This window comes from Glycine soja, chromosome 14, assembly GCF_004193775.1.
Source record: "Glycine soja cultivar W05 chromosome 14, ASM419377v2, whole genome shotgun sequence".
In the NCBI taxonomy this organism is placed as follows: domain Eukaryota; kingdom Viridiplantae; phylum Streptophyta; class Magnoliopsida; order Fabales; family Fabaceae; genus Glycine; species Glycine soja.
Window position 1 is genome coordinate 3175487 of NC_041015.1, and position 12182 is coordinate 3187668.

General features: G+C 29.8%; 1 protein-coding gene and 1 long non-coding RNA gene across 2 annotated transcripts; one reads left to right on the forward strand and one right to left on the reverse strand.

The window, feature by feature from the left end:
- Positions 1-1997: 1997 nt before the first annotated feature.
- LOC114384252 (L-ascorbate oxidase-like) lies at positions 1998-8598 on the forward strand. The gene is made up of 5 exons (XM_028343909.1): positions 1998-2380; positions 2492-2584; positions 3060-3272; positions 5273-5467; positions 7384-8598. Exons 1-5 carry the CDS (start codon positions 2096-2098, stop codon positions 8341-8343), a joined length of 1746 nt encoding a protein of 581 aa, XP_028199710.1. The 5' UTR covers positions 1998-2095; the 3' UTR covers positions 8344-8598.
- Positions 8599-9280: 682 nt separating this feature from the next.
- On the reverse strand, positions 9281-10179 carry LOC114384588. The gene is made up of 3 exons (XR_003660730.1): positions 10100-10179; positions 9673-9762; positions 9281-9367 (listed from the first exon to the last, which is right to left on the reverse strand). It is a non-coding gene; the product is annotated as an uncharacterized LOC114384588 (long non-coding RNA).
- Between the last annotated feature and the right edge of the window lie 2003 nt (positions 10180-12182).

Sequence of the window (12182 nt, forward strand, 5' to 3'; positions counted from 1 at the left end):
TCAATTTTAAGATTTTTAAATAATAATATCTAAACTAAACATGCATTTAACGTCCTAAACACTTACCCAAATATGTTATTTCATTCAAGGTTACTTTAACGTTACCAAAGTTTTTGGTAAAACATATATTGGCTTTAGTGTCACGTCAGACTCATTTTAGATGTGTATTATTATAACTTGGGTATTATTTTAGGTCATCTTTAATGAAAGATGCTTGCTGAGTTTCTTAGAATAAAATTTCTTTTTATTTTTATTTTTGTTATTAGAGCAAGTTTAATTAGCATGATGAGTTTCTTAAGTTTTGACCTGACTATTTTATAAGTAATTCATCTCCAAAGTTTCTTAAGAATAAAAAATAATTTCATATGTTCTAAAATACTCAGTGAGTATCTTAATTAAGTTTTGGTCATTAAAGATATCCTAAGTATATTTGACATGATTTTTGTATTAGACATGGTCACTTACATATGTAGGAGATTTGATAGCATCCCTTCCATATGATACCATAGATCTTGCATTTATTTTAAAAGTCACATGATGCGCTTCTAAACATGCAAAAATCAATTTCTAGCATGTTTGGTTTTTAAAAAATTTAAGAAAACTATAGTGTCTCACCATTTTTTTCTACCATGCCAGCAAATAACTTTAAGGATACCGTGATTTTTCGTTGTGATTCATCATGCTTCCAAACACACTCCATTTAACATCAAATTTGTAAAATGCTTAGCCAAATGTCTAATATCTATAGTGCATCTCTCACTGAATATACATACAAGCCAACCTCCACAATGCACCATAACCTACATAGATGATCAAACCTTTTAATTCCCATATTTTCCAGTTTAATTATTTGTTGCAACTTCATCAATCTCCGAGCAAAAGCAATATCATAATGAACTTCAAACCTCTTACTTCTAACCATTTGGTTGAATTTGTTTCATTATCATTAGGAGATGTGAATATTACAAGTCTGATGTGAGCACATCGTGATGGGAATCAATGGGCAATTTAACAACTCAAATTTTGTTTAAGTCATTAGTGAGACAAAAGCACACATGTGCAAGCGGTTGACCACACATACGCAAGAAGTTGGCCTCTCCTCCAAGCCATTCAGAATTTCAAATGGGTTAACGAACCTCAATTAAATCAAACAAACACACACATCGTATAATTCTTCTCTCTTAAGGCATATAGTGAAAGGGCATATCATATGCTAGCTTGATGTACCAATCTCCCGCATGTGATTTAAGTATATAAAAATAGAAGATGGAATATCTTGCATGTATGGATCCAAATTTGAAATTAAAGTAAAATTAATTCTTTCACTTTAGTATTATCTTTAACATAACTGTTAATGTTTGTGCTTACATGATATGTTATTTCCTTAATGCAATTGATGACGCACAATTTAATAATACTTGACAATTGATGCGTTGACAATTGATGATATACACATCAAAGATAAATAATTAAATTTATTTAATTATTGTCATTTTAGTCCTTATCTCTTACATGTATATTGTTAACAGTCACATATGCATTGGATTACCAAATGTTATCCAACTTAACTGTGTTTTCCTGTAGTTTTAGATAAGAAATTACATTAAATATTAAAAAAAACATTATTACTTAGGATAATCGTACTTATTTTAATAGAATTACTTTCAAGAGAAGATGCATGATCTTAAAAAAATCTAAATATGTTAAAAGCACATCATGTATATATATATATATATATATTCTGCCCATCACATGTTTGTACTATTCAACCCATCACATGTTTTTATCTTTTGTTTTTATTTCTGTAGCCTTTTGTATAAAATATTATAAAACTAACATTTGTCTACGAGATATTTTTAGATTAATTCAAGAATAAAAATAAAAATTTATAACACAAAAGTTGAAAACATATCACATTGCAACGTGTTAAATGTGATAGATTAAGTCTACCTCTCTATAATGTATTGCCTCCATTCTCTATATATACAAACCCACTCACTAGGCCCTATAATGCCACAACCTACATAGTAGATCAACAGCTTCTAATAAATCCTTGACAACTTCCTCCTCTTCTAATTCAATTCAGGCTCTAGCTATGAGCAAAAGCAATAACAATATAATGAGCTTTAAAGCTCTAACCTTATGGTGCATTTTGTTGTCTTTGTTGCAACTATCACTAGGAGCTGTAAGGCACCGTATTAGGTTTAACGTAGAGTACATGTATCGTGAGCCAGATTGCCATGAGCACGTTGTGATGGGAATCAATGGCCAGTTTCCTGGCCCAACCATCACAGCTGAAGCTGGAGACACCCTTGAGATTTTACTCACCAATAAGCTCTCCACAGAGGGAACAGTTATTCACTGGCATGGAATTAGACAGGTTTTTATATATACTTTTTTTTTTCTCTCTCTCTCTCTCTAGACATGCATATAGAAATATGATCGAATATTAAACTTATACATTTTTTGGGGTGTGTTGTGTATGTTGCAGTATGGAACACCTTGGGCTGATGGAACTGCTGCCATTTCACAGTGTGCTATTGCTCCCGGAGAAACTTTTAATTACACATTTACAGTTGACAGGGTATATACATACTATACGTTTATCTCTTCATTTTGTTTCATGTGCTAGCTATAAGTACTTATCCCTTAAAAGAAAGCTATAAGTACTTATGGTATATGTAACATTATCTTTATTTTGAAATATTAGTTTTAGTTCCTATAATTAGTCCCTATAATTATCAAAAAGTGATATGATTTTAGTCTTTAATTAGGAACTAAAAACATGTGTTTTTGGATAAAAGTAGAGGCTGAAAACCTATTAAATTTCTATATGGATTAAAATTAATATTCTGAAATATTTTGAGACACCAAAAACATCTCTTACTATTTTTTATTTAAAAAAATGTTATACTAATAAAAACAGACTTAATATTTTTTTTACAGTATATTGCATTTTTTTTTAAATATGCATGTGTTATGCATATGATGGTCAATGTATGCAAATTATATATGAGTTAATGTTGTAATATCCATGGGTAAAATTAAACGTGGTGCAGCCGGGTACATACTTCTATCATGGACACTTTGGTATGCAAAGAGCAGCAGGACTGTATGGTTCTCTGATAGTGAATTTGCCAAAGGGAAAAAAGGAGCCATTCCATTATGATGGTGAGTTCAACCTTTTGCTGAGTGATTGGTGGCACAAAAGCACACATTCTCAAGAGGTTGGTCTCTCCTCCATGCCATTCAGATGGATTAATGAACCTCAGGTAAATCGAACAAAACACACATAGTATCATTTTATTTTTAGCAAATTATACTCCAACACCCTGAACTTTTTTTTTTAATTACACACGATATTACTCTTTTTCTAGCTATTTCTGTATTAACCCCTTTAAATGTTTGAAAAAATATATATTACACCGACAAGTATTACACTAACATCCATCTAAGAAAAGTTGTGATAAACATTAGAAAATGAGAAGTATTGTGTGTAATATGAAAAAATCTAATGAGGTGTGTTGTTGTAATTTATTTTTTCTCTTCATTATCTTATATCTGAATTAACAGTGAAATAGAGAAGAAATGCATTTGAAGAAAATAAATAGAAATGATAAAAATAAAAGAGAAATAAAGTGAAAAATATTTTGTTCGGATGAAAAAAATAGTATTTTTATATTATTTCTATTATTATTTTGTTTTCTTCTCTTACGTTGTTATATATGTAAATAAATAAAAACAGGATTATCAATGAGGTATAAGGACATATCATATGTCAGCTTATCTCCCACATGTGATGTAAGAATATAAAAATGGATCATGAAATATCTTGAACGTGTGAATCCAAATTCATTGCAGATCAAAATCTAACCTTGAAAACGAATTAGAAACACCTGTATTGTCCTTGTCCCTGCTGAGCAAAAGGAAAATAGAAAACATAAATGGACTGTTCATCTCCCGCTAGTGGAAGTGGGCACATATTGGATTTTTGTGCAAACAAGTCTTCTCCCTAGCTAAATCAACATATTCAATTTTCAACCAGAAATTCATTTACTTTGTAAGTATTTAAGGAATTTCCAATAAGAAGACAATTAGATTTTAACACTAATGTTCACGATAATCTTTATTTTATGCATTGCCACGTGTCTTTTTATATAAACAATAAATCCATTGCCAAATCAGGTTTTCAAGATACTACTTATCATTTGCTTATATATATAGGTCCCAAGATTTTATATAATAAAATAAAACTAGCTATTAGTATTTCTGAAAGAAAAAAAGATAAATTATACTATTTTATAGAAGAAACATGGGATACGCCCATTCGATTTTGTCTAATAGCCCGGTCACAAAATTCAATATTTATAAGAATTTGATTAGAATTTAGAAATAGTATACATATTTTTTTACATTATTGATTAATTAAGAATTCTCATGGTTAATAAGATGGTTAAGTTTTATAATAATAATTTCAAAAGTCATACACAAAATGATCAAAGTTAGCTTTTTTAACAGGATCAAAATTAAATTCTTTATAATACAAGAATGCTAAATATACATCATATGTAGAAAAGTATCACGTGTTTGATCCATTTTTGTATTCAAAAGAAATTAAAGTCAAAATCTCGTTAAAATTACTATTGATTTTTTTAAAATCTAACTCAATAAGAAAACATTAATCTCTAAACAATTGAAGAAGAGTATAAAATCTAAACTAATATTTATAAGTAAAGCGAATTTTGTAAGGCCTTAAAAGCCTGTTTCAGTTTCCTGTTTTCCCTTTCCTATTTGTTACCAATTTTTTTTTAAATGATTGTAATTATTTCATTGTTACTTGCAAATATTATTCAGAGTTTTTAATTATAACTATTATACCGAATTTTATTGTGAGAAATACAATGTCGCGAAGAGTGATAGTATCTTCACTTGTTCCTACCAACAATGGTTCAAGTGATGACTAGGGCTAAGACTTAAGCGTTCGAATCATGATTGATGTGTATAAAAAAATCAGTTTAGGGAGATACTAATTTGCAATCACATGCATACAAAAAAAAAAATCTTCATTTTTTCCTCTTAATTATCTTTTAATATCTAATTCACTCCATAGAGTAACAGCAAGGTGAGGCTAGCTCTAGAAGTAGAAGTAACCAAAGAAAGCCACCTACACTACTTCCTTAATTTAGTTATTGTTGTACCTATGCAAGATTCCAGCCAATAGGTATTTGAATGGAAAGAATTTTCTCACCTTTCAAACATTTAACTTTTTCAGTCTTTGCTTATTAATGGGAGAGGACAATACAATTGTTCCTTGGCAGCTAGTCTTATTAAGACCTCCTTGCCCCAATGCAAGTTCAGAGGTAACGAACAATGTGCACCTCAGATTCTCCATGTCGATCCAAACAAGACCTACAGGATCAGGATTGCTAGTACCACTTCCTTGGCATCTCTCAACTTGGCCATTGGGGTAAGTTTCTTATCATATGTATATTTTGTTCCATGAAATTTATAGAGGTACTAGCATGCATCATGCTAGTTTTATATTTTATGTTTTGGATAACAACTAGTTTTATATTTTAACTATTTTTAATATTGTTAGCATTTTTAACACTTTTTATTACCAATCCAATAGAAAACTTTTTAGTTTTAGTTTCTTAACCAAGTTAGCATTTGCCTATTAATATCAAGACAAACTCTATATATAAACCTGCATGTGACACATACGTCCAGGACAAATGTCAGACTAGGCTAACTTTAATAACCCGAGTTCCATACAGCATCTTACCTTGAATTTGTAAAAACAAAATGTTTATGTATTATGTAGCATAATATATAATATAATTATTTATAAAAGCAACAAAAATGTGAGTTTTATATATTTTTAATTCTTTTCTACACAATCTGATGGTAAGTAAAAGGAGATGAAAGATGACAACTTAATGAAATTAAAGTAAGTAATTTTATTATATAAAAATATAAAAAATCTAATAATTTATTATATATATATATATATATATATTTTATTCTATAAGATGATACCACCTAATATCTCATGCTGATTCTCTCCAAATAATTTAATAATTCAATTAATACAAATTTTATATTTATTTATTTTATTCTATTTAAAATAGAATCTTAAATCAATTATAGAATTTTAAATCAATTGTAATACTTAAAAACTGCGTAAATTATTTATTTACATATTTACTAACATATAATTATCAAAATTTAAACTAAATAATTAATAATATATTGAAATTTAAATAATATAAAAATTATTCTTATAAATTATAAATATAAATTTAATACTCATACGAGACATGGAGAACTAAAATAGTATTTTTTTAAACCAAGTATTTATTTTCGCTGGCCAGGAAAAATAAAAAAATGTTGCAAAAAATATTTCCATAAAATATGATAGAGATGGCACTGCCGCTGTACTAGATTGGTGACAGAGAAGACAAAAGGTATTTACTTGGCATTTTACTACCTTGTCCGTTTATAATCCCTGGCCCAGGCCCCATACTTGTGGTCACATGGTTGCATGGAGGAGCTAGCTATAAAACTTCATCACTTAATAAAAAAAAAATGTATGTTTATTCATATTTTTTTCTCAATTTTTTTTTCTTCTTTTCAAACTGAACACAAAGTTCAACTTTTGTTGATTGCACGACGATCGCGGAAAAAGAAAAAATAAATTGTACAAGCCTATGAGGACTTAATTTCTGTTAAAATTAAAGTTTATACTAAAGGTTTTATATATGCCACGCACACCGTATAGTTGAGGAGGCTATAATACCACGTTAAATATAAAAATTTTCAAAACATTAAGAAATTAGTTATTATTGTTTTTTAAAACTCTTTACTATTACATACTTAAGAAATATAATTATTTATTGATCATATCACACCATTGGTAACTTTAAGTTATTATGTTAAATGGGTAAAATCTGTAAGAAAATATTAAATGGGTAAAATCTGTAAGAAAATATTAAATTATTAAATGGGTAAAAGGTTTTATACATCTCAGCTCGCATATTTTTTTTTTCTGTTATCGAAAAATCGAAATGCCTATTATCTTTTGGATTTCATCCATTTTTTTTATCTTTAATTTAATATTGAAGTTTTGGTGACAAAACAGAGATAACAAAATTCTTTGTATTAGTATGTAGAATTGAAATTGATGCTAGTATCATTTAGACAGTTGGTTACCTATATATGCATTTGCACTTTATGTCATGATTGAATTATACTTACTAATCCATAATCTTTGTAAAAACTCTACTTCAATATGTATATGTGCAGTTGTATATATACGTAATTAGTTTCAGCATGAAGAACATTGAAATGTGTTGCATGCTTTTAATTTCTTTGTGCTTATAGGATCACAAATTGGTGGTGGTGGAAGCTGATGGAAACTATGTGAAACCATTTATCGTTGATGACATAGACATATATTCTGGTGAAAGTTACTCGGTTCTCCTTACAACAAATCAAGACCCAAAGAAAAACTATTGGATTTCAGTTGGTGTGAGAGGAAGACCACCCAACACCCCACAAGGTTTAACTATCCTAAACTACAAAACAATCTCTGCCTCAGTTTTTCCCACTTCTCCACCACCCATCACACCTCAATGGGATGATTATAATCGTAGCAAGGCATTCACTTACAAAATTCTTGCCCTAAAGGGAACGGAACAACCTCCACAACACTATGATCGTAGGCTTTTCCTTCTCAACACACAAAACCTTGTTGATGGATACACTAAATGGGCCATTAACAATGTCTCACTAGCATTGCCAACAACTCCTTACCTAGGCTCCATTAGGTTTAATGTGAATGGTGCCTTTGACCCAAAAAGTCCACCTGACAATTTCTCAATGGATTATGACATCTTGAAACCTCCCTTGAACCCTAATGCAAAAATTGGAAGTGGGGTTTACATGTTTCAGTTTAACCAAGTTGTTGATGTGATACTCCAAAATGCTAATGTAATGAAGGGCAAAAACAGTGAGATTCACCCTTGGCATTTGCACGGGCATGACTTTTGGATTTTAGGGTATGGAGATGGGAAATTCAAACAAGGTGATGATTCCAAATTCAACTTGAAGAACCCACCATTGAGGAACACTGCAGTGATATTCCCTCATGGTTGGACTGCTTTGAGGTTTAAGGCAGATAATCCTGGAGTTTGGGCCTTCCATTGCCACATTGAGCCTCATTTGCACATGGGAATGGGTGTCATTTTTGCTGAGGCTGTTCAAAACGTGACGAGTACTATACCTAGGGATGCTTTTGCATGTGGCATTCTCAAGAAGTTCCTGAATAAGGAACACAACTGAAACTAGCAGCTAGCCACACATGTGTTTGTCCTTAGTTTGTTTAGTTTAACTTTCTTTCGTGTCTTCTTCCCTTCATTGTTTTGTTTGTGTAGTCTTGTTGTGCTTTTATTGTGAGTTAGCAAGGCATGCTGACTACCTCATGTAAGGTAGTCATGCCTTGTTCTACTAAAAAAATTTATGAGAAATGTGTGATCAGTTGAGTGTGTTTGGATAAATATGCTAATAAATTTGCAGGCCAATGCTAAGTTTCATTTATATATGGGATACTAACAATTCTAGTTGATTAGCTAGTGTGGTTTGAACTTTGAATTTAAGGTTAAAGATGAACATGAAAAAAGTGAGTTAATGGTGACAGATTTGAGTAGTTGATATATGAGGTTTTAAGTTTAAATTGCACAGATTATTGGGAATACCTAATTAACACATTAACAAGATATTCCTAATAAATGATTTTGATGAACATTCATGAGATATTCTTTGTAAACGATGAGAACTTTTCATATAAATCAAACACTTTTGGTCGAATTCTTAGGAATCACAACCAAAGAATAAAAAAATTGAACTAGTAAACTCATGAGAATGCTATGATATGGTAAGCATACGAAAGAATGTCACTGGGTTCTGCTGCTTTTACGTACTAGGCAATATAGTATACTATTTAAACTTTAAATGAGATCATTAGATGCATACTATAGTCAATGGATAATCATAGAGTGACAAACAATTGAACAGAAACAAGTTTTCAATCTCAATAAAATAATAACCAAGCTTTATTCATTAGCGGTATAGCCCAGGTATGAGTTAATATGTATTGTAGCTCTATTAAAAAATCAACTAATAAAACCATTTATTATAGCTTTTTTAAATGATTTTTCTATAGAACAAATTTTCACCCGCATGAAAACTTTGTGCTGCCGCCTATGTAACATAATTTCAATCCCCAATGATGCTCTTACTTGGTGGCTTGAGCGATTATATTACTCAATGAGCTGGCTTCCTCTTTGGCAGTTTCCACTGAATCCTCCTGGAACTCATTACCATAAGATCAGAATTTTGTGAAACACGAGGTTAATTATAAAATATGAGGATAAAATTAAGATGCAATTCCTTTAATGTTTTTAATTACTGCTACTCTTAAATTACAATTAGACTTTCACTTTAGTAACTTATGCTGAGTTTTAGTGTAAATCCTAATGTAAATGATCAAAATCAGACCCTATTGTGATTAAAGACTACCACAAAAAAGTACTTAGAACATTACATCCAAATTTTGTCCAAAATATGATAGTTATGATAAATAGAAATCGAAAACATAATAACAAAAATTACCTGTGCATTTATCATCAGTCTCAGGGTAGTTCTCTTGCTAGTCTCCTGCATGGCTCCATCCAATAAAATGTCATCCAATATAAAATATGTCTGCCAAAATCAAGTTCAATTTTAACTACAGATTAAGATAACACTGAATAGTAAATCGTAGTTTTCTTTTCTTCCATTAAATCATTAGCATTCTTACTTATATATGACTTTCAAATTTATATTAAAAATAAGAAAATATGATTGATCACAAAGAAGACTGCAACAACCTGCAAGGATCCTAGTCTTATTTACCGTATAAACTATATAATGTAGCATGATATTAGATTATCTGATTTTTTGGAGGGGTATCCAATATTGTTGAACTGTGTGCACTATTTGAAAGATCTGAATTGAAAAATGTTTAAAAACTGATACAACGAGAAGAAAAAACATTTACCACATTGATGATCGATATGGGATTTGGGAAGACCACAAATGAAACTCTTTAAGATTGTTGTTTTTCACTTTTCAGAAAAGTATTTCAAGTTATGATGCGTTAAACATCAAAATTGTGCCATTAAATATGAGCCATATTAATTGTTGAGGTTGAGGTCAAAGTTAAACATTTAATTAGTGTCACACAAATTAATGTGTATTTGAATGTTTTCTTTTAAAAGGGAAATGTACTTTGAAATATGGATTTGTTATATATAGACAAAATTAATTTTTTAGTTAGAAGTACCATTCATGCCCAATGATTCGAAAAATAAAATAAAATACATGCCTAACCATTGTTTCTTATGTGTTTGGATATTTTTGTGTATATGAAAGCCTTTTCCTGGTTGGTTTCTCCTAAATGTTGTTATACCTTTGTAAACACAATGTAAGATTTTTTTTTTTGGTGAATACAATGTTAGAGATCAGGATCACACAATCTTGCATATTGTAAGATGATGATTGATTCATTAAACAAGATAGTATATAAAATTTACCGATATTTATTATATTGACGTGTACTAAACTTGTCACCTAAATAGTTGGCTGGCAAGATATGCTACCACTGTTTTTATTTAAGTTTTCATTTAGGAGGAATAAGATAAAAGAATAACATGATTAATAAATACTATATAAATTTTTTCATTTGGTTGATGAACTCTTATAGACTTATACAATCAGTGGCCGAAATTTAGATACAAATATGGAGGTCAATGTCATTAAGATGATAACATATAATTTAAATGCAATTTTTTTATAAAATATTCTCTTAAGCATTTGATATATTTTTAAATATTAATTATTTTAATTAACTATTTTTATATTAAAATATTTTTCTACTTTATTAACCATGTCGTTCAGGTTTCCTTTTTTTTAAGGAATTTTACACCCATATCTAAATTTCATCTTTAGAATAGAACAATTAGTAATACAACCGATTTTATATAAGATTAATTTGGTAATTATGAAATAAGAAAATAAGGAAAAATTCATAGATTTGATCTCTTTTTCTAAAAAAAAACCTAATAAATTAATAATTAATATTTATTGGTAAAAAAAAGACTAGTCTCATAACCTCTTGCTCTTACGGACCCAAAAAACCGTGATGCTTAAAATGGCTGATCTTGGACTAGCTCAAACATTTTCAATTCAGTGCCAATCAAGCAATTAATACACACATGAGGTAAAAAGAGAATTTTTTTTGTTGTGTCTATTTTTCTCTACCTTGGTTAATATTAAACCTCTGTATGCCAATATATGTATCTATTTTCAGATACTAATCCTGTGGTATAGAGCTCCTAAAGTCCTCTTGGGAGCTACCCATTACTCAACAGTCAACAAGTGGTCCGTTGGCTGCATATTTGGTTAGAACATGAGGATTCAAAGATCTTCTGGTTTGTATATTAGGAAGAGTTGTAGAGGCTTTTCTAATAATACTAATTGCATCTCAATTGTAGCTGAACTTGTCACCAAACTGCCACTCTTTCTAGGTGATTCCGAGCTGCGACAACTCTTTTGTATATTCAGGTACAGTATTTAAGGTTTATGGTTTAGCACAGAGGTGACTCAATGATTATTGAAGTCTAAAGTAATTTTTAAGACATTTTTTGAAAAATTATGTTAGTCGTTTTTGTTAGTTTATGTAATCTTTTTTGTTTTATAAAAATTAATAGTAATTTTTTAAAACCTTAAGTTTTAGTTATTTTATCTCTCTATTTAATGATATTAACGATATTAAATATATGTGTGTCACATGCTTAATTAGCTTCATTATGTATATATAATTCTAATTTAATAATCTTCATTGGGTACTCCTAATGAAGAGGTGTGGCTAGGAGTGAATAAACTAAGGAAGTAGCATGAGTACAACCCCCAATGGAACCCTCAAAGTCTCTCAATGGTTGTTCCAACTTCTGATCTTGGACTGGATCTTTTTTAAGTTTTAGTTCCTGTGTTCCTACTTTATGACGGTTTTACACCTCTGTTAGAGAACTAACAACATGGACTAAAAAATAAAATAAATTGCTTATACATATATATTAGCA